Below are 22,647 nucleotides of genomic sequence, written 5' to 3'. Positions count from 1 at the left end.
CCTTTATAGTCACCCAGTTACGTTGTGACGTTTGGCACACCCAAGGCACTCCTACGGTATCCGGGAGTTGCATAATCTCATGGTCTAAGGAAATGATACTTGACATTCAGAAAAGCTACAGCAAACGAACTACACGATCTTTGAGCTAAGCTTAGGATTGGGTCTTGTCCATCACATCATTCTCCTAATGATGTGATCCCGTTATCAATGACATCTAATGTCCATAGTCAGGAAACCATGACTATCCTTTGATCAACGAGCTAGTCAACTAGAGGCTCACTAGGGACGTGTTGTGGTCTATGTATTCACACATGTATTACGATTTCCGGATAATACAATTATAGCATGAATAATAGACAATTATCATGAACAAGGAAATATAATAATCATTTTATTATTGCCTCTAGGGCATATTTCCAACAGTCTCCCACTTGCACTAGAGTCAATCATCTAGTTACATTGTGATGAATCAAACACCCATGGAATTCTGGTGTTGATCATGTTTTGCTCTAGGGAGAGGTTTAGTCAACGGATCTGCTACATTCAGGTCCGTATGTACTTTACAAATTTCTATGTCTCCATTTTGAACACTTTCACGAATGGAGTTGAAGCGACGCTTGATATGCCTGGTCTTCCTGTGAAACCTGGGCTCCTTGGCAAGGGCAATAGCTCCAGTGTTGTCACAGAAGAGAGTCATCGGCCCCGACGCATTGGGTATGACTCCTAGGTCGGTGATGAACTCCTTCGCCTAGATTGCTTCTTGTGCTGCCTCCGAGGCTGCCATGTATTCTGCTTCACATGTAGATCCCGCCATGACGCTTTACTTGCAACTGCACCAGCTTACTGCCCCACCATTCAAAATATACACGTATCCGGTTTGTGACTTAGAGTCATCCAGATCTGTGTCGAAGCTAGCGTCGACGTAACCCTTTACGACGAGCTCTTCGCCACCTCCATAAACGAGAAACATATCCTTGGTCCTTTTCAGGTACTTCAGGATGTTTTTGACCGCTGTCCAGTGTTCCTTGCCAGGATTACTTTGGTACCTACCTACCAAACTTACGGCAAGGTTTACATCAGGTCTGGTACACAGCATGGCATACATAATAGACCCTATGGCTGAGGCATAGGGGATGACACTCATCTCTTCTATATCTTCTGCCGTGGTCGGACATTGAGCCGTGCTCAATCGCACACCTTGTAATACAGGCAAGAACCCCTTCTTGGACTGATCCATATTGAACTTCTTCAATATCTTGTCAAGGTACGTACTTTGTGAAAGACCGATGAGGCGTCTCGATCTATCTCTATAGATCTTGATGCCTAATATATAAGCAGCTTCTCCAAGGTCCTTCATTGAAAAACACTTGTTTAAATAGGCCTTTATGCTTTCCAAGAATTCTATATCATTTCCCATCAACAGTATGTCATTCACATATAATATGAGAAATGCTACAGAGCTCCCACTCACTTTCTTGTAAACGCAGGCTTCTCCATAAGTCTGCATAAACCCAAACGCTTTGATCATCTCATCAAAGCGAATGTTCCAACTCCGAGATGCTTGCACTAGCCCATAGATTGAGCGTTGGAGCTTGCACACCTTGTTAGCATTCTTAGGATCGACAAAACCTTCCGGCTGCATCATATACAATTCTTCCTTAAGAAAGCCGTTAAGCAATAGACCCGGGTTCGACTCCCGGCAGACGCAGGTTTTTTTCTTTTTATTATTAAGACCCGTATCGTCTTTTCAAGCACGACTAATAATATTCTGCTCTAATAGGCTCGCTTTTTTCCTTATGTCTGGCTTCATTTTATTAGTGCATCTCCAATGAATGCGTGTTCACACCATGTTGTCCGGATACTTTGTGCTCTGCGACACCGTCCATCAAACATTCGTGTACTGATCTTTGTGTCCGAATTCTCGCAAATCCGAAGAAAGTTTGCCACATCGGACTCACAAAGTCGTCCCATACAAAAGCGAGGTTGAGCCTGTGCATTTTGACACACACACACACACACACACACCATTCACTGCCACAAACAAAGGAAGAAGGATGATGCTTTGGCGGCAGGCGGTCACCCAGTTCTTCGTCCGGTAAAGCATGTGACTCGGCAGGTGCTGGTCGTGCAGTCGGTCCGCAGCTAATAAGCATCTGTTCGTTATTTTCACATTTCCTTTTTCTTGATTATTTGTTTATTTTCTATTTTACAAAATTATATAATCCCTTTTCTGTTGTCACATGTTTATTTTTGTTTTTTGTCAACGGATTTTGTTATTCCTTAACTACTTGAGAAGCAGTTGTGTCTTAATCATATGTCAGACGTCAATCAAATGCTTCAAGATTCGAGCGCTTTGCAAGGGAATGTCGTGTTTCTTATTAATCGTATGGGACAACAGGGCATGACCCGTCTTTTATTGTTGGCAGGCCTCTAGAGTTATTTTGGGACTGTAAGCTTGTTCTGCTGGCTGCTTTGGTACGTGGGTTGTTGCTCATCTTTCTTGATCATCCCTGGTGAAACAGATTTTGAAATCACTTTTTTATTTTTATTGGTTGTTTCGTTTTTTCGGCTCATAGGTTATTTTTCGCCTTTCTTGGTCTTCCCTAGCGCGGTGGGTTTAAAAGTTTATTTTCTTTTGTTTCGTTTGACTTGCATTCTTTTGCTCATGGATTTTTTTTCTTGTTTTTCTTGTTCTCCTCCGATGCAATGTTCAGATTTTTATTATATTTTTTCTTTCCAGTACTTTTCATCGTCCATTTGTTTTTGATCCGCGCAAACAAAGTTGCATCAACACATGTCTCACGCACAACTATAGTGGGATAGTCACATGGTGAGTGTCATTTTTCTAAGGTTTTTCTTTTCTTCTCTTTTGCATTTTGGTTTTTCTTTTTAATTTTTCACAGACTCGCCTGGTCACAACCTTAAAAATGTGCCATGATTCATGGTAATTTGGTTAGTCAACTTTGTACGCGATCCTTTTATTGTTAGGGATCGTAGCAGAAATTAAAAAATTTCTACGCATCACCAAGATTAATTTATGAAGTATTCTAGCAACGAGGGGAATAGGAGTGCATCTACATACCCTTGTAGATCGCGAGCGGAAGCGTTCAAGTGAACGGAGATGATGGAGTCGTACTCGCCGTGATCCAAATCATCGATGACCAAGTGCCGAACGGACAGCACCTCCGCGTTCAACACACGTACGGTTAGGAAGACGTCTCCTCCTTCTTGATCCAGCAAGGAGGAAGGAGAGGTTGATGAAGATCCAACAGCACGACGGCGTGATGGTGGATGCAGCAGGATCCCGGCAGGGCTTCGCCAAGCACAAGCGGGGAGGAGAGGTGTTACGGAGGGAGAGGGAGGCGCCAAGAGCAAGGTGCGGCTGCCCTCCCTCCCTTCCACTATATATAGGGGCTAGGGGGGCGCATGCCCCCTTGGAGATCCCATCTAAAAGGGGGGGCGGCGGCCCCTGGGGGCAACGGCCCCCTTAGGGTTTCCAACCAGGGGGCGCATGCCCCCTCGGGGGGCAACGGCCCCCTAGGGTTTCCAACCCTAGGCGCCTTGGGCCCTTGGGTGGGGCGCACCAGCCCATCAGGGGCTGGTTCCCACGCCACTTCAGCCCATGGGGCCCTCCAGGATAGGTGGCCCCATCCGGTGGACCCCCGGGACCCTTTCGGTGGTCCCGGTACAATACCGGTAACCCCCGAAACCTTCCCGCTGGCCGAAACTGGACTTCCTATATATAAATCTTTACCTCCGGACCATTTTGGAACTCCTCGTGATGTCCGGGATCTCATCCGGGACTCCGAACAACTTTCGGGTTACTGCATACTAATATCTCTACAACCCTAGCGTCATCGAACCTTAAGTGTGTAGACCCTACGGGTTCGGGAGACACGCAGACATGACCGAGACGCCTCTCCGGTCAATCACCAACATCGGGATCTGGATACCCATGTTGGCTCCCACATGCTCCTCGATGATCTCATCGGATGAACCACGATGTCGAGGACTTAATCAATCCCGTATTCAATTCCCTTTGTCAATCGGTACGTTACTTGCCCGAGACTCGATCGTCGGTATCCCAATACCTTGTTCAATCTCGTTCCCGGCAAGTCACTTTACTCGTACCGTAATGCATGATCCCGTGACCAACCCCTTGGTCACATTGAGCTCATTATGATGATGCATTACCGAGTGGGCCCAGAGATACCTCTCCGTCATACAGAGTGACAAATCCCAGTCTCGATTCATGCCAACCCAACAGACACTTTCGGAGATACCTGTAATGTACCTTTATAGTCACCCAGTTACGTTGTGACGTTTGGCACACCCAAGGCACTCCTACGGTATCCGGGAGTTGCATAATCTCATGGTCTAAGGAAATGATACTTGACATTCAGAAAAGCTACAGCAAACGAACTACACGATCTTTGAGCTAAGCTTAGGATTGGGTCTTGTCCATCACATCATTCTCCTAATGATGTGATCCCGTTATCAATGACATCTAATGTCCATAGTCAGGAAACCATGACTATCCTTTGATCAACGAGCTAGTCAACTAGAGGCTCACTAGGGACGTGTTGTGGTCTATGTATTCACACATGTATTACGATTTCCGGATAATACAATTATAGCATGAATAATAGACAATTATCATGAACAAGGAAATATAATAATCATTTTATTATTGCCTCTAGGGCATATTTCCAACAGTCTCCCACTTGCACTAGAGTCAATCATCTAGTTACATTGTGATGAATCAAACACCCATGGAATTCTGGTGTTGATCATGTTTTGCTCTAGGGAGAGGTTTAGTCAACGGATCTGCTACATTCAGGTCCGTATGTACTTTACAAATTTCTATGTCTCCATTTTGAACACTTTCACGAATGGAGTTGAAGCGACGCTTGATATGCCTGGTCTTCCTGTGAAACCTGGGCTCCTTGGCAAGGGCAATAGCTCCAGTGTTGTCACAGAAGAGAGTCATCGGCCCCGACGCATTGGGTATGACTCCTAGGTCGGTGATGAACTCCTTCGCCTAGATTGCTTCTTGTGCTGCCTCCGAGGCTGCCATGTATTCTGCTTCACATGTAGATCCCGCCATGACGCTTTACTTGCAACTGCACCAGCTTACTGCCCCACCATTCAAAATATACACGTATCCGGTTTGTGACTTAGAGTCATCCAGATCTGTGTCGAAGCTAGCGTCGACGTAACCCTTTACGACGAGCTCTTCGCCACCTCCATAAACGAGAAACATATCCTTGGTCCTTTTCAGGTACTTCAGGATGTTTTTGACCGCTGTCCAGTGTTCCTTGCCAGGATTACTTTGGTACCTACCTACCAAACTTACGGCAAGGTTTACATCAGGTCTGGTACACAGCATGGCATACATAATAGACCCTATGGCTGAGGCATAGGGGATGACACTCATCTCTTCTATATCTTCTGCCGTGGTCGGACATTGAGCCGTGCTCAATCGCACACCTTGTAATACAGGCAAGAACCCCTTCTTGGACTGATCCATATTGAACTTCTTCAATATCTTGTCAAGGTACGTACTTTGTGAAAGACCGATGAGGCGTCTCGATCTATCTCTATAGATCTTGATGCCTAATATATAAGCAGCTTCTCCAAGGTCCTTCATTGAAAAACACTTGTTTAAATAGGCCTTTATGCTTTCCAAGAATTCTATATCATTTCCCATCAACAGTATGTCATTCACATATAATATGAGAAATGCTACAGAGCTCCCACTCACTTTCTTGTAAACGCAGGCTTCTCCATAAGTCTGCATAAACCCAAACGCTTTGATCATCTCATCAAAGCGAATGTTCCAACTCCGAGATGCTTGCACTAGCCCATAGATTGAGCGTTGGAGCTTGCACACCTTGTTAGCATTCTTAGGATCGACAAAACCTTCCGGCTGCATCATATACAATTCTTCCTTAAGAAAGCCGTTAAGGAATGCCGTTTTGACGTCCATTTGCCACATCTCATAATCATAGAATGCGGCAATTGCTAACATGATTCGGACGGACTTCAGCTTCGCTACAGGTGAGAAAGTCTCATCGTAGTCAACCCCTTGAACTTGTCGATAACCCTTAGCGACAAGTCGAGCCTTATAGATGGTCACATTACCATCCGCGTCTGTCTTCTTCTTAAAGATCCATTTATTTTCTATGGCTCGCCGATCTTCGGGCAAGTCAGTCAAAGTCCATACTTTGTTTTCATACATGGATTCTATCTCGGATTTCATGGCTTCTAGCCATTTGTCGGAATCTGGGCCCGCATCGCTTCTTCATAGTTCGAAGGTTCACCGTTGTCTAACAACATGATTTCCAAGACAGGGTTGTCGTACCACTCTGGTGCGGAACGTGTCCTTGTGGACCTACGAAGTTCAGTAGGAGCTTGATCCGAAGTATCTTGATCATCATCATTAACTTCCTCTCTAATCGGTGCAGGCACCACAGGAACATTTTCCTGAGCTGCGCTACTCTCTGCTTCAAGAGGCAGTACTTCATCAAGCTGTACTTTCCTCCCACTTACTTCTTTCGAGAGAAACTCTTTCTCCAGAAAGGATCCATTCTTGGCAACGAAGATCTTGCCTTCGGATCTGAGGTAGAAGGTATACCCAATGGTTTCCTTAGGGTATCCTATGAAGACGCATTTTTCCGACTTGGGTTCGAGCTTTTTAGGTTGAAGTTTCTTGACATAAGCATCGCATCCCCAAACTTTTAGAAACGACAACTTAGGTTTCTTCCCAAACCATAATTCATATGGTGTCGTCTCAACGAATTTCGACGGAGCCCTATTTAAAGTGAATGCGGCAGTCTCTAAAGCATAGCCCCAAAATGATAGCGATAAATCGGTAAGAGACATCATAGATCGCACCATATCTAATAGAGTGCGATTACGATATTCGGACACACCATTATGCTGAGGTGTTCCAGGCGGCGTGAGTTGTGAAACTATTCCACATTTTCTTAACTGTGTGCCAAATTCGTGACTCAAGTATTCTCCCCCACGATCTGATCGCAAGAACTTGATTTTCCTCTCACGTTGATTCTCAACCTCACTCTGAAATTCTTTGAACTTTTCAAAGGTCTCAGACTTGTGTTTCATTAAGTAGACATACCCATATCTACTCAAGTCATCAGTGAGGGTGAGAATATAACGATAGCCACTGCGAGCCTCAACACTCATTGGACCGCACACATCAGTATGTATGATTTCCAATAAGTTGGTTGCTCGCTCCATTATTCCTGAGAACGGAGTCTTGGTCATCTTACCCATGAGGCATGGTTTGCACGTGTCAAATGATTCGTAATCAAGAGACTCTAAAAGTCCATCTGCATGGAGCTTCTTCATGCGTTTGACACCTATGTGACCAAGGCGGCAGTGCCACAAGTATGTGGGACTATCATTATCAACCTTACATCTTTTGGTATTCACACTATGAATATGTGTAGCATTACGCTCGAGACTCATTAAGAATAAACCATTCACCATCGGAGCATGACCATAAAACATATCTCTCATATAAATAGAGCAACCATTATTCTCGAATTTAAATGAGTAGTCATCTCGTATTAAACGAGATCCTAACACAATGTTCATGCTCAAAGCTGGCACTAAATAACAATTATTGAGATTTAAAACTAATCCCGTATGTAAATGTAGAGGTAGCGTGCCGACGGCGATCACGTCGACCTTGGAACCATTCCCGACGCGCATCGTCACCTCGTCCTTCGCCAGTCTCCGTTTATTCCGCAGCTCCTGCTTTGAGTTACAAATGTGAGCAACCGCACCGGTATCAAATACCCAGGAGCTACTACGAGTACTGGTAAGGTACACATCAATTACATGTATATCATATATACCTTTCGTGATGCCGGCCTTCTTGTCCGCTAAGTATTTGGGGCAGTTCCGCTTCCAGTGACCACTTTCCTTACAATAAAAACAATCAGTCTCGGGCTTGGGTCCATTCTTTGGCTTCTTCCTGGCAGCTTGCTTACCGGGCGCGGCAATTTCCTTGCCGTCCTTCTTGAAGTTCTTCTTACCCTTGCCTTTCTTGAACTTAGTGGTTTTATTCACCATCAACACTTGATGTTCCTTTTTGACTTCTACCTCTGCTGATTTCAGCATTGCAAATACTTCAGGAATGGTCTTTTCCATCCCCTGCATATTGAAGTTCATCACAAAGCTCTTGTAGCTCGGTGGAAGCGACTGAAGGATTCTGTCAATGACCGCGTCATCCGGGAGATTAACTCCCAGCTGAGTCAAGCGGTTATGCAACCCAGACATTTTGAGTATGTGCTCACTGACAGAACTATTTTCCTCCATCTTAGAGCTGAAGAACTTGTCGGAGACTTCATATCTCTCGACCCGGGCATGAGCTTGAAAAACCATTTTCAGCTCTTCGAACATCTCATATGCTCCGTGTCTCTCAAAACGCTTTTGGAGCCCCGGTTCTAAGCTGTAAAGCATGCCGCACTGAACGAGGGAGTAATTATCAACACGTGTCTGCCAAGCGTTCATAACGTCTTGGTTCTGTGGGACGGGTGCGTCACCTAGCGGTGCTTCTAGGACATAATCTTTCTTGGCAGCTATGAGGATGATCCTCAGGTTCCGGACCCAGTCCGTATAGTTGCTGCTATCGTCTTTCAGCTTGGTTTTCTCTAGGAACGCGTTGAAGTTGAGGACAACGTGGGCCATTTGATCTACAAGACATATTGTAAAGATTTTAGACTAAGTTCATGATAATTAAGTTCATCTAATCAAATTATTAAATGAACTCCCACTCAGATAGACATCCCTCCAGTCATCTAAGTATAACATGATCCGAGTTAACTAGGCCGTGTCCGATCATCACGTGAGACGGACTAGTCAACATCGGTGAACATCTTCATGTTGATCGTATCTTCTATACGACTGATGCTCGACCTTTCGGTCTTCTGTGTTCCGAGGCCATGTCTGTACATGCTAGGCTCGTCAAGTCAACCTAAGTGTATTGCGTGTGTAAATCTGCCTTACACCCGTTGTATTCGAACGTTAGAATCTATCACACCCGATCATCACGTGGTGCTTCGACACAACGAACCTTCACAACGGTGCACAGTTAGGGGAACACTTTCTTGAAATTATTACGAGGGATCATCTTATTTAAGCTACCATCGTTCTAAGCAAATAAGATGTAAAACATGATAAACATCACATGCAATCAAATAGTGACATGATATGGCCAATATCATTTACTCCTTTGATCTCCATCTTCGGGGCTCCATGATCATCGTTGTCACCGGCATGACACCATGATCTCCATCATCGTGTCTTCTTGAAGTTGTCTCGTTATCTATTACTTATACTACTATGGCTAATGCTTTAGCAATAAAGTAAAGTAATTACATGACGTTTATGTTGACACGCAGGTCATAAATAAATAAAGATAACTCCTATGGCTCCTGCCGGTTGTCATACTCATCGACATGCAAGTCATGATTCCTATTACAAGAACATGATCAATCTCATACATCACATATATCATTCATCATTCATCACAACCTTTGGCCATATCATATCACAAAACACTTGCTGCAAAAACAAGTTAGACGTCCTCTAATTGTTGTTGCAAGTTTTTTACGTGACTGATATAGGTTTCTAGCAAGAACGTTTCTTACCTACGACAAAACCACAACGTGAATTGCCAATTTCTATTTACCCTTCATAAGGACCCTGTTCATCGAATCCGATCCGACTAAAGTGGGAGAGACAGACACCCGCCAGCCACCTTATGCAACTAGTGCATGTCAGTCAGTGGAACCGGTCTCACGTAAGCGTACGTGTAAGATTGGTCCGGGCCGCTTCATCCCACGATGTCGCCGAATCAAGATAAGACTAGTAACGACAAGCAAATTGACAATATCGACGCCCACAACTACTTTGTGTTCTACTCGTGCATAGTAACTACGCATAGACCTAGCTCATGATGCCACTGTTGGGGATCGTAGCAGAAATTAAAAATTTCTACGCATCACCAAGATCAATCTATGGAGTATTCTAGTAACGAGGGGAATAGGAGTGCATCTACATACCCATGTAGATTGCGAGCGGAAGCGTTCAAGTGAACGGAGATGATGGAGTCGTACTCGCCGTGATCCAAATCACCGATGACCAAGTGCCGAACGGACAGCACCTCCGCGTTCAACACACGTACGGTTGGGAAGACGTCTCCTCCTTCTTGATCCAGCAAGGGGAAGGAGAGGTTGATGAAGATCCAGCAGCACGACGGCGTGGTGGTGAATGCAGCAGGATCCCGGCAGGGCTTCGCCAAGCACAAGCGGGGAGGAGAGGTGTTACGGAGGGAGAGGGAGGCGCCAAGAGCAAGGTGCGGCTGCCCTCCCTCCCTTCCACTATATATAGGGGCTAGGGGGGCGCATGCCCCCTTGGAGATCCCATCTAAAAGGGGGGGCGGCGGCCCCTGGGGGCAATGGCCCCCTTAGGGTTTCCAACCAGGGGGGCGCATGCCCCCTCGGGGGGCAACGGCCCCCTAGGGTTTCCAACCCTAGGCGCCTTGGGCCCTTGGGTGGGGCGCACCAGCCCATCAGGGGCTGGTTCCCACGCCACTTCAGCCCATGGGGCACTCCGGGATAGGTGGTCCCATCCGGTGGACCCCCGGGACCCTTCCGGTGGTCCCGGTACAATACCGGTAACCCCCGAAACCTTCCCGCTGGCCGAAACTGGACTTCCTATATATAAATCTTTACCTCCGGACCATTCCGGAACTCCTCGTGATGTCCGGGATCTCATCCGGGACTCCGAACAACTTTCGGGTTACTGCATACTAATATCTCTACAACCCTAGCGTCATCGAACCTTAAGTGTGTAGACCCTACGGGTTCGGGAGACACGCAGACATGACCGAGACGGCTCTCCGGTCAATAACCAACAACGGGATCTGGATACCCATGTTGGCTCCCACATGCTCCTCGATGATCTCATCGGATGAACCACGATGTCAAGGACTTAATCAATCTTGTATTCAATTCCCTTTGTCAATCGGTACGTTACTTGTCCGAGACTCGATCGTCGGTATCCCAATACCTTGTTCAATCTCGTTCCCGGCAAGTCACTTTACTCGTACCGTAATGCATGATCCCGTGACCAACCCCTTGGTCACATTGAGCTCATTATGATGATGCATTACCGAGTGGGCCCAGAGATATCTCTCCGTCATACGGAGTGACAAATCCCAGTCTCGATTCGTGCCAACCCAACAAACACTTTCGGAGATACCTGTAATGTACCTTTATAGTCACCCAGTTACGTTGTGACGTTTGGCACACCCAAGGCACTCCTACGGTATCCGGGAGTTGCACAATCTCATGGTCTAAGGAAATGATACTTGACATTCAGAAAAGCTACAGCAAACGAACTACATGATCTTTGAGCTAAGCTTAGGATTGGGTCTTGTCCATCACATCATTCTCCTAATGATGTGATCCCGTTATCAATGACATCTAATGTCCATAGTCAGGAAACCATGACTATCCTTTGATCAACGAGCTAGTCAACTAGAGGCTCACTAGGGACGTGTTGTGGTCTATGTATTCACACATGTATTACGATTTCCGGATAATACAATTATAGCATGAATAATAGACAATTATCATGAACAAGGAAATATAATAATCATTTTATTATTGCCTCTAGGGCATATTTCCAACATTTATTGCAGTTACTTTTTATTATGCAACTTCGCATGCACAAAAACGACTGCAACTAAGATAGGGTGGAGGGTAGTCGGGTCAATTGTATGTCTATCACTATACATAAAACTACAAACATTATACGTAAAACTACAAACATTATAACTTGATTGTAAGTGCACATGCACAAAACAATTGCAACTAGAGGCGATCGGGAGTTGTTAATCTAGGTAAGCGTCCACCACTAGACATGCAACTACAAAAACCACTAGACGTGTAACCGAAGCTTTGTAATCTGACTGTAGTTGCATGGGAACAAAACGACTGCAACTGGGGTTGGGTGGGGAGTTGTCGGGCCAGTTGCATGTCCACCACTAAACATGCAACTGCAAGCATTATAACCCAACTGCACATGCACAAAACAACTACAAACTGGGGGCGGATGAGGAATTATCGGGCAGTTATATATCCACCACTAGATGTACAACTGCAAGCGTCGGAACTCGGAACCCGACTACAACTAGGGTTGGGGGGAGTGTGTGAGTTGGTTGCATGTCTACCCCTAGGCATGTAACTGCATGCGTTGTAACTCCAAAACAATTGCACGAGCATAAAGCGATTACAACTGGTCGGAACAAGCCAGTTGCAACTGTTGTCGGCTACTAGCATGTCCACCATTAGAGTTTCAACTGCAAGCATTGTAACCCGATTGCAACTGCACGAACCCAAACACAGCTGCAACTGGGCGAGTAGGGGGGAGGTTGGCTAGTTATATGTCCACCACCAGCGTTATAACAGAGCATTATAACATGATTGCAACTGCATAGCCCCAAAACACTGTTGGAACTTAGCCGACAAGAGGGTGAATTTATTTTTGTGGGTTTTTATTTTCCATTTTATTTTAAGCAGATCCTAAACTTTTTTAAAGTTGGTGAACTTTGTTTTCAAAATCATGATTTTCTTTATAAAAAATGAGATCGCAATTGCTGATTTTTAAAATGAGGTTGCAAGGCATGTTTTCAAGGGGATCGCGATTGCAAGTTCTCAAATGGGATCGCAACTGCATGCTTTAAAGTAGGGCGTAACTTTAAGTTTTCAAGTGAGATCACAATTGTAAGATTCCAAAGGGATTGCAACTGCAACTGCAATTTTTCATATTTTCCTCTCTGTTTCATATTGTCTGTCTGGTTTCAACCACATGGAAATGACATCCTAATCGAACTTGAAGCAAAATGATTATTTATCATCGAGGGCGCGTTTCTCTTTTTAATCTTTTATAATTTCATGTTATAGCCTAGTATGGAAAATCCTCACATCCTTCTCTCACTTTCTTGATTTCTTCTAGTCATTACCCATGCGTTCAGTCATTCATCAGCAGGCCCCAATCAAGCCTAATATACAATGTGTGCTCCTTTTTTATTTGTCTTTCAATTGCTTTAGCAAACAAACTAACCAACTATAACTCTTTCCTCCTCCTTTCCTTGTACGAGTGACAGAAAAGCCCAACAAGAAACAAACCCTAGCTGTGGCCTGCCAACAAAAACGGGCTAAAAATAATGTCATGTTAGTTATTGTCACGAGACTATGTCTCATGCAGGCGAGTTCTACGCACTCCATAAATAATCGCCGTGCATTGCGATGTACGATAGCAGTAGGCAGAAAACATGAGCAATTCGGCACCATCATCACGCGCGGCTGTGTTTCTTGCTTTCTCCCTCGTCTGGTTCTCCAGCCATGTCCTCGCCGCCGGGCACCCTGACTACGCCGACGCGTTAGCCAAGTCGTTGCTCTTCTTCCAGGGGCAGAGGTCCGGCCGCCTGCCGCCGGACCAGGCCGTCAAGTGGAGATCCAACTCCGCCATGTCGGACGGCTCGGCCGCAAACGTGAGCAAGCGATGTCTCCACTGTACTACAGTACCACTTATCCTTGTGGCGCATGCTTGATTCAACGTGTTGAGCTTCACTTTTGTTGGCGGCAGGTTGACCTCACCGGCGGGTACTACGACGGCGGCAACAACGTCAAGTTCAACTTCCCCATGGCGTTCACCGCGACCATGCTGTCTTGGAGCATCATCGAGTACGGCGGGCGGATGGACGGGCGCGTCCACGACGCGCGCGCCGCGGTACGTTGGGCGACGGACTACCTCCTGAAGTCGGCCAAGGCGACCCCGGGCAAGCTCTACGTCGGAGTGGGCGATGCCGACGCCGACCACCGCTGCTGGGAGCGGCCGGAGGACATGGACACGCCGCGGGACGTGTACGCGGTGTCGGCGTCCGCCCCTGGGTCCGACGTCGCAGGCGAGACCGCGGCGGCGCTCGCCGCGGCCAGCGTGGTGTTCAGGGCCGCCGACCGTGCCTACTCCAGGAGGCTGCTCGCGGCGGCCAGGGACGTGATGGCGTTCGCCTGGCAGCACCAGGGGAAGTACAGCGACCACGTCGGCGGCGGCGTGGGCAACTACTACCCATCCCACTCCGGCTACAAGGTGCAATTCAAAGATCACACCGTGCAAGTGCAACGAATTGAAAAGCTTTATGTAATCCCTTGTGCGTACGTGTTTCTTGTAACGAGCGTGCGTGCACGGTGTGCAGGACGAGCTCCTGTGGGGATGTGCATGGCTGCTGTGGGCGACGAAGAACAGCTCCTACCTCAACGACCTCATCTCCCTGGGCGCCAACGACGACCTCGACGTGTTCAGCTGGGACAACAAGCTCGCCGGGGCGCGCGTGCTTCTCTCACGGGTACGGTAACGAACGAAAACACGCCATTCAGTTCAACCCCCCAATGCCAGCCACACAGATCCACTCAGCTCACACGTTGTGCGCGTCTGTGTCTGCAATCTGCATGCAGAGGGCTCTGCTGGACGGGGACGAGAGGCTGGAGCCGTTCACGCGCCAAGCGGAGGAGTTCATCTGCCACATCCTGCCCAACTCCAGCTCCCCGTCGTCGACGACGGCGTACACGCCCGGCGGGCTCATGCACCGGCCGGGCAACGTCAACATGCAGTACGTCGCCTCGGCCAGCTTCCTGCTCACCACCTACGCCAAGTACATGGCCACCTCCCGCCGCCGCGCCTTCTCCTGCCAGAACAGCCGCCCAGTCACCCACAGGAACCTGAGGGCCCTGGCCAAGCGGCAGGTGGACTACGTGCTGGGCGACAACCCGCTGGGGATGTCCTACATGGTGGGCTACGGCGCGCGCTACCCGCAGAGGATCCACCACAGGGCGTCGTCGATGCCGTCCGTGGCCGCGCACCCGGCGCACATCGGCTGCCAGGAGGGCTACCGGAGCTACCTCAACGCCCCCGGGCCTAACCCCAACGTGCATACCGGCGCCGTCGTCGGCGGGCCGGATGAGAACGACGCGTTCCCGGACGACCGCGTCGACTACGCGCGGTCGGAGCCCGTCACCTACACCAACGCGCCCCTCGTCGGTTGCCTCGCCTACTTCGCCGGCAGCTACAAGAACTGACCACCGCTGCTACCATGTGGATCTTTATTGTGTGATACATACAGTTTTTTCAAAGAAAATTTCCAATAAACTACATCATTAATCATGATAGTACAACCATGATTAATGATGAATACACCGAATTCCAATAAAATAAAATAAAATCTGCTGGTTGCGTGCTGGCGGTTTTTTTTTCTTTTTTGTTCTGTGAGCTATAGCGGAAGAATTGGAAGAGGCACCTTCCGAGCCATACGAAGGATGATGAGACCAACTAACCAATGATTACTTTTTGGTGTTCCTGTAAAGGTCTTTTTTTTTGCTTGAAAGCGCGTCAAGTGATGCATCCAGCCGCCGCCACGCGTCGCGGGCTGAGCGCTTCATTTGGATTTAGTTTTTTCTGGACGTGTTTTTGGATGAACCCGCTAAGTTGATGCCTAAGTTGCAGACATCTAGATGCCCTGCCCACAAACCTCCCTCGGGTTGGTTCCGATTTGTGGGAATTCAAACGCTCGGACGCATTTGATGCACGGCGTTATGTGGCAAAAAGTGATAGCAAATAGTGTTCAGATCATGCAGTCCGAACATTCCAGGGCTATTTGGTGCATGGCGTTGGACTTGCCCTATAGTTTATCAAATCCCATTAACTATATTCTAACTCTTTCAATACCGAATAGCTTCACACAGAGGATGTTTTGTGTACGTCACGTGGATGATGCTAGGATCTCACGGTCCTTATTTCTAGAGGGATTTCATCTAACGGTGATTAGCTACTGTCATGCACATAGGTCGGAAAAACGTCGGCTGCTACACGGCTGCGTAGCACTTCACACACGATGTTTTATGTACGTCACCACCTGGACGATGCTAGGATCTCACGTTCCTTATTTCTAGAGGGGTTTCATCGAACAGTGATTAGCTACTGTCGTGCACGCATCGGTCGGAAAAACGTCGGCTGTGTAGCACTTCTCGTTTCAATATGCAACTATGCCAATTCATCATGCCATCATGCATACGCATGGAGAAAAACCTGCACTATGCATGCAACTCATATTCAATAATATTCTACAACTATGCAATTGTCCAATTCAAAAAATTATACTCCTTCCGTGCCAAAATAAGCGACTCAAGTTTATACTAACTTTAATACAAAGTTGAGTCACTTATTTTGGGACGGAGTGAGTATGTATTTAGTTTAATTTTTGTAATGTTAATCCAAATGGTAATGTTTCATACTATCATATATCATTGAAATAATTTCAAACAATCTCCGGAGTAATGCACGGAGTATCATCTCTATTTTGAAGTAAATAGTCAAGCCATTATAAAAAATACTAACGAAAACAAAATATAACACATCCAACCTTCACAGTTGATGCAAGTATTCAGCATTTCACACAGCCACATCTCAAGAACATAGTTTGCATATGTTATACAGATCATCGCCCTCCTCTGATGACATGACGAACATTAGATTAACCAAGTATTTCTCACCGCTAATAAAATCCTCAACAAACTGTGATTCCTTTCGGTTAAACTTAATTTATTAACAAGGCCTGGTAAGAGAGCATTCGCGCAAGTCAACACTCCGTGTCAACTGAGCAAACTGAAAGACAAATCTCTTTCTTTGCCACTGCAATACTTTCTCATCGCTTGCGTCAACGACATGTGGGGCCTGGCCCCACCTTCTCAGTGACACTACCATGATGAGGGGTTACAAAATTTTCCAGTGCCGTGTAAGGCGATTTCCCAGTTGAGAAAGGCAGAGTATATTTTGGGACCAAAATTGTACAGTCAGCACGCGCTCGCGACTAGCTAGGACACCTTGTGCGAGATTTTTATGTAGTTCATGAGCCTTCTCAGAGCATTACCGCTGTCGATGGCTTCTCTTGCCCTGTCAAGCGCGGAGTTGATATCCTGAGCTCCGCTACAGCCTAACAAGTGGTCAGCCATAGCTGCGTTAAGAACTATTCGGTCATAAGCAGGCCCTTTGTCTCCACCCAGCGCTGACAAACCCAGCTCCAAGTTTTTCAGTACCTGGTTCAGTTTGGCAACACAGTAAGTTAAAAATAATAACGACTATGCATAGAGAAAACACATGTCGTTAACAAGTTGAATGGATAAGAGGTGTCCTTGATTGGAACGCGGCGGTAGAAATATGAAATGAAGATAGCGGCAACCACAGCCAGGGAATAAAGACTTACTGATTTATCAGTTCTTGGAGTTTCAGTGGATTTGAAACCAAGTTCCTGAGCATTCACAGCAACTCTGAAACTTTCTCTCGAAATACCTGTAAGATACACGAGACAAGCTCAGACTGGCTTCATATCATAACCAAGTTCTCGGGCATTCACAAATCAGAGCAGGCTGTCCTAATTGAAAATCTTAGTATTCTTTGTGCTTATCAATGGCATAAAGATGCACCTTCTTCTATATGAATGGGCTACCAAGTAACCAAGGTATAACACAAATCTCGAACATGAGAAAATTCAAGATATTCTTAACTTCAATAAGGAATTTCCCCTCCACCTAAGTGGTAGGATAAAAAATGCCCTGCCATCTCCAGTATACACGATAGTGACCACTGTGAATATATAAGTAATAAAAAGGGTGGCGGGTTTCATGTTTGTACCGTCAGTTTCGGAGAAGTTTGCGCTGCTTGGTGTCCGGAACCCTGAGCAGTGGTTCACTGGAATCCCTTTGGAAGCATGGGCCGATCTTTCTTTGGTTGTCAAAGAAAGTGCACCTTCCTCACCCTAAGTGGATACCATAAATTTGTCTTAGCAGGAGTAAAAATAAATAAATTGAGAAATGAATGGTATTTATCGACCAGATATGCATTCAGATAAGAAGAATAGAGGGAGAGGACTGTATTAGATCCAAAAATCCAGAGAAGATTCTATCCATGAGAAATGCCACTCAAAATGATATTGATGCAACCAGGCCAAGTTTTCCAAAGTGAGTTATTAAGAAAATCACATAAATAATACTCCTTTGGATCGATATTAATTTGTCTAAAGCAGCGACAATTAATATGGATCAGAGGGGGTAATAAATTTGGGTTAGGTAGGGCAAACGAATAACAGTAACATTAAGTTCAAACCCTCATGGCATGAGAGAAAGGAAAAAAAATACTTACCTTCACAACTAATCCAGCATGAACAGTTCTCCTTCTCATAAGCATAAGCAATGGATCTTCATAGCCCACATGATAAAATCCAGCAACCATTGACTCTCTTCCTCGTGCCTGGTGAAAAACAAATAAAGACATAAACCAGTAGCATTAAGAGAAGCAGCATTTGCAACTTTTACAACAGAACAGATATGTACATGATCAAATAACAAAAAGACATTTCAATACTTCTCAACAGATACTCCTATAATCTCATAAGGTAGGTGATACCTATAAGATATGTCTAATACCTTCAATGACGTGGAATTGAATAATTAAAAAGAAATAACTCCAGCCATCTTTACTTGCTGTATTCAAAACAATATTTTAACAATTTGTATAAAATATCATCACAGAAAACACTTTGCAAACGTAAGTTTTTAAACTGACAGTCAACTTACTATCAAAAAGAAACATTAGGTTGCACTACATATTTGTATAAATAGTTTATTGAAGGTCTGGCAGCTGTGAAATTGTGAGCAATATCTCTGCATAATAAGCACAAATGATTACTGTAAATATAGCATACCAATACATAGAGTTGAACAATTGCTATATCATAGAATTGCTCTCATGCTATCAGTTCTTAACTTCTTACAATAACACACAATGGGAAGAGTTACTCACTCTCACAAATTGTTGAACTTTCTCAGAGGTTGCCAACGGTGGTCTTTTCTTAATATGCTCCCTGAGCCCGATAATCGAATATCTACAATAGCACCAAGTAAGTAAACACCTTTGCATGCAAGACGAGTATACCAGTAACTTACCTGAGCAAATGATTTGTTTTAATACAGGATTACAGTTCAAATCAAAGAGATGATTTCACACTGAAAGTATATAATGTTCTTGCTATTTGTAATATGCAAAGCCGGTTTCCATCCAAAATGGAACATCTGCAGGAGTGTTCAATCAACAATGCCTTGAGACATTGGTACATAGCTACCAAGAAAATGTGGACTTACAATGGTGGGCAAGCTTCTTGGAGATTCAGATATGCAAAACCAGTATCCTTATCCTGAAAGCAACCAAACATTTCATGTGTCAGATGCAACCAGCAGTAAAATATAAAAGGTTGTCGGCAAAGTATGCAGAACTGCACACACACCTCCAATAGTGTTTTGGCCTGCGTAGGAGACAAGTGTGTGTTTGCACCCATGAATTTAAGCATCTGCCCTTCTGTTATCCCACCCTGAAAACCTTGATTTTAAGTAATACACAGGATTTTCATATATTATATAACAGATAAGCCTGCCATCAAACCACAAGATTGATACTACTAAGAATACTCTTATGTACGATGACTACTGCAGCATATGCTTCACACTGACCTTAGGTGGCATCCATTCAACGCCATGAAGGAGACAAGCCTCACCATAGCAGGCTCTAACCGCCGCAACGAACAGAGTACTCCTAAAGAAGCGTGTATTCCCATCATAGGGCTCACCATAGTGTGTCAAGGAATTAACATCAGCAATTGGGGGAGGGCCTGATAAAAAAAGTGGTGTTAATGAAATTGTTGTTTTTTCTATACAGTTTAAGAAAAATAAGCCCACTTAGTGCTACCTAGTTCATCATCAAAGGCTAGACAATATCCTTTTAGCTCACGATCGGTTTCCCTATTCATCCGCTGTCCAATTAAAAATGCTGCTAGCAGTGCTTCACTAACTGATGGTGAACTTGCACCCATTGATCCAAATGGTAGAACATCCTTTAGTACACACTGAATTTCCTCATAACCTAAATGGCCACCAGCAAGTACTTCCCTCAAAGCACCAACAAGTCTCATCTCTGCAGTTCCTTGACCAATATAACGAGGTCCTGTTAAACCATTTGCTCCCATGATCGTTCCTTCAGGGTCTGCTATAAACTTCACCTCCGGAGGAAGAACATGCACAAGGCGTGGCCAGAATAGGCTCATGGCACGTCGCTCCCCCTCACTCCATTGGGTGGCCTCCGGAAAACAATTAGCTCTTATTGTCATGCCAGCAAAGAATGCACCCAGCTGTGCACTGGACACTGGCTCATCCTTGAGTTCCCCCGTCGCTACACATGAGTTCACACAGAAGATATAGCGTGAATTTTGATGGAAGGCGATGAAAATAAACAGATTCCAAAGCAGACCTATCAGTGCATTTCAAATAAAACCTTACTAGCAAATTGTAAACAATAACAATTGAGTAAATGCCATGAGCCAACTTGAACTATACAATGTGTCTAGGACAACAGAAAGCAGGCATCAGACTTGCAGCAAACATCTAAATTTCAGTGACTCGCAAGTTGCAATCAACCACGGATGCCAATGAAAGCAGTACTTGTAAGCAAAATTAGCCAGTTTACATTTTACAGGCAGCAGAGCGGCATGAGTGATTTGTGAAGCTATCTCATGAAAAGTACATCATCTACATGTGAAAATCCACCAACCATGCTCGCTAGCGCCGCAAAATGTTGCCAGAAATGCAGAATCGAAGCTAGCGATCACCGAAAACGAAGCCTCCGGAGAGTGGGGGGAGGCTCACCGGAGCGGAGGATGGTGTCGAGGACGCGCATGGCCTGCTCCTCCCCGAGCGGCCGCGTCTGCTCGGGCCCAGTGCACACCCGCCCCTGCGCCTCCAGCACCGTGCCGTTGGGCCGGGGCAGCCCCGCCGGCCGGTAAGACTCCGAGAACGCCGGGTTACGCCGCGCAGCCTCCTCCATCCACGCCCCCGCCGCCGCAACGCCGCCGCGACGGCATCTCCCGTCGCGGGGCCACGCCACCGCGCCGGGAAGCCTCGGCGACGCCGGGGATACCCGACCGACCAGGCTCCCGCTCGTGGTCGCGCTCGGGAGCGGCCTGAGAAGTAGAGAGTTCATGGCGACGCTAGCCAGAGTCAACGCCGCCGAGGCGAGGAGGGAGACGACGACGAAGACGACGCCACTTTAGCCGGAAGAACCGAGGAAGCACCCAGCTAGCGGGTTGGATCGAGCCCAATGGCCATGTACGGTGGGCCGGGTTCCGGTCTACAAAGCCCGCGTTTCTGACATCGATTTCACCAAAAAAAATCAAATACTATTTGGTTTTGCCTCAAAAGAAAAAGTTTTTCACTAAAAAACTAAACCAAATATTGGAGGCTGCAGCAACATATCCTTCGTCTTTCGTCCCTTCCTCTCCCGGTGATAAGGATTGAAGGTGGTGCGACAGTAGCTGGATGCGGGGAGGTGAGGTTCTCAACCTGCTTCCGGTGTTTTCTCGAGTGAAGCAGGCGGACGTTGGGCTCTCTCACCTTCGAGATTCAGCTAGCAAGAAGGTGTAGGCCATTAGAGAGGTTGCTTAGAGGGCTATGCGAGAGTGTGACTTCAATCATACAACAATTTTCATGAGGAAGTAAAAGAGGTAAACGCAAACCTGCTTGGATAGCATGAGATTTGATGACAAGACCAAAGAGTTTGGGAGGCCTTGGATTTTGGGACATAGAGATTTTTAATCTGGCCTTATTGTCAAGACAAGTCTGGAGAATCATGAATGAGCCATCAGCATTAAGTGCCAGAATTCTTAAAGCTGTATACTTTCCCAACTGCTCTATTCTGGAAGCAGACACTACTAGGAAAAGGGCTACTAATGGCGCATCAGTTTTGCCTACTAATGGCACATCACTGGTGCGCCATTAGTATCACGCCACTAGTATTTGGTATATTAATGGCGCACCACTGGTGCGCCATTAGTATAGGTCACGGTGCGCCATTAGTATAGGCCACTGGTGCGCCATTAGTATAGGCCACAATGCGCCATTAGTATTTTTGAATTTTGAAGGCGGGAAAATAGTAGTGGCGCACCGTCTAACCCCCACCGTGCGCCATTGCTATTTTTGAATTTTGAATTTGGATTTGGATCATGATTTTTTTGCCCATTTTTTGCTTGTTTTTTTTGCTCATTTTTTGGCATGATATTATTTCAAATTTTGTTTCTGTTTTTGGATCTTGTACGTTCTTTTGCCGTGTTCTTTTGCCGGAGAGGAGGAGGAGGAGGTCACCGGAGAGGCGCTCGCCTACATCGCCGGAGAGGAGGAGGAGGTCGCCGGAGAGGAGTTCACCGAAGCATCGGAGAGGAGGAAGGAGAAACCATGAGGGAATGGGAGGAGAGGAGGGAGGAGGAGCTTACCGGAGAGGAGGGAGGAGAAACCGTGAGGGGAGGGGAGGGGAGGAGAGGAGGGAGGAGGAGGTCCCCGGAGAGGAGGAGGTCGCCGGAGAGGAGGAGGAGGTCGCCGGAGAGGAGGAGGTCGCCGGAGAGGAGGAGGGTAGTATGGTGGAGTGGAGGAGGTGCGCCCAGCCATATATACGACA

The 22,647-nt window shown here is 46.2% G+C and overlaps 2 protein-coding genes across 2 annotated transcripts; one reads left to right on the top strand and one right to left on the bottom strand.

Moving 5' to 3' along the window:
• Positions 1-13,345: 13,345 nt before the first annotated feature.
• LOC125515775 (endoglucanase 11-like) lies at positions 13,346-15,354 on the top strand. Its single transcript, XM_048681277.2, has 4 exons — positions 13,346-13,594; positions 13,690-14,193; positions 14,300-14,449; positions 14,559-15,354. Exons 1-4 carry the CDS (start codon positions 13,376-13,378, stop codon positions 15,177-15,179), a joined length of 1,494 nt encoding a protein of 497 aa, XP_048537234.1. The 5' UTR covers positions 13,346-13,375; the 3' UTR covers positions 15,180-15,354.
• Positions 15,355-16,506: 1,152 nt separating this feature from the next.
• On the bottom strand, positions 16,507-21,273 carry LOC125513220 (anthranilate phosphoribosyltransferase). The gene is made up of 10 exons (XM_048678264.2): positions 20,847-21,273; positions 19,894-20,373; positions 19,659-19,816; positions 19,436-19,519; positions 19,293-19,345; positions 18,955-19,036; positions 18,295-18,402; positions 17,788-17,911; positions 17,360-17,445; positions 16,507-17,192 (listed from the first exon to the last, which is right to left on the bottom strand). Exons 1-10 carry the CDS (start codon positions 21,178-21,180, stop codon positions 16,971-16,973), a joined length of 1,731 nt encoding a protein of 576 aa, XP_048534221.1. The 5' UTR covers positions 21,181-21,273; the 3' UTR covers positions 16,507-16,970.
• Positions 21,274-22,647: the final 1,374 nt, after the last annotated feature.

Source organism: Triticum urartu, chromosome 6A (genome assembly GCF_056163025.1).
Source record: "Triticum urartu cultivar PI428250 chromosome 6A, HENAU_Tu73, whole genome shotgun sequence".
In the NCBI taxonomy this organism is placed as follows: domain Eukaryota; kingdom Viridiplantae; phylum Streptophyta; class Magnoliopsida; order Poales; family Poaceae; genus Triticum; species Triticum urartu.
The sequence above is the reverse complement of the archived record's forward strand: the minus strand, read 5'-3'. Positions and strand labels throughout refer to the sequence as shown.

Excerpts from the sequence above, each read along its gene's own strand:
- LOC125515775 (XM_048681277.2), top strand. The coding sequence starts at position 13,376 with ATGAGCAATTCGGCACCATCATCACGCGCGGCTGTGTTTCTTGCTTTC. Across the intron at positions 14,194-14,299 it reads CATCCCACTCCGGCTACAAG|GACGAGCTCCTGTGGGGATG; the intron begins GTGCAATTCAAA and ends CACGGTGTGCAG. Across the intron at positions 14,450-14,558 it reads CGCGCGTGCTTCTCTCACGG|AGGGCTCTGCTGGACGGGGA; the intron begins GTACGGTAACGA and ends ATCTGCATGCAG.
- LOC125513220 (XM_048678264.2), bottom strand. The coding sequence starts at position 21,180 with ATGAACTCTCTACTTCTCAGGCCGCTCCCGAGCGCGACCACGAGCGGG. Across the intron at positions 19,346-19,435 it reads AGGCCAAAACACTATTGGAG|GATAAGGATACTGGTTTTGC; the intron begins GTGTGTGTGCAG and ends GGTTGCTTTCAG. Across the intron at positions 17,912-18,294 it reads ATGCTGGATTAGTTGTGAAG|GGTGAGGAAGGTGCACTTTC; the intron begins GTAAGTATTTTT and ends GTATCCACTTAG.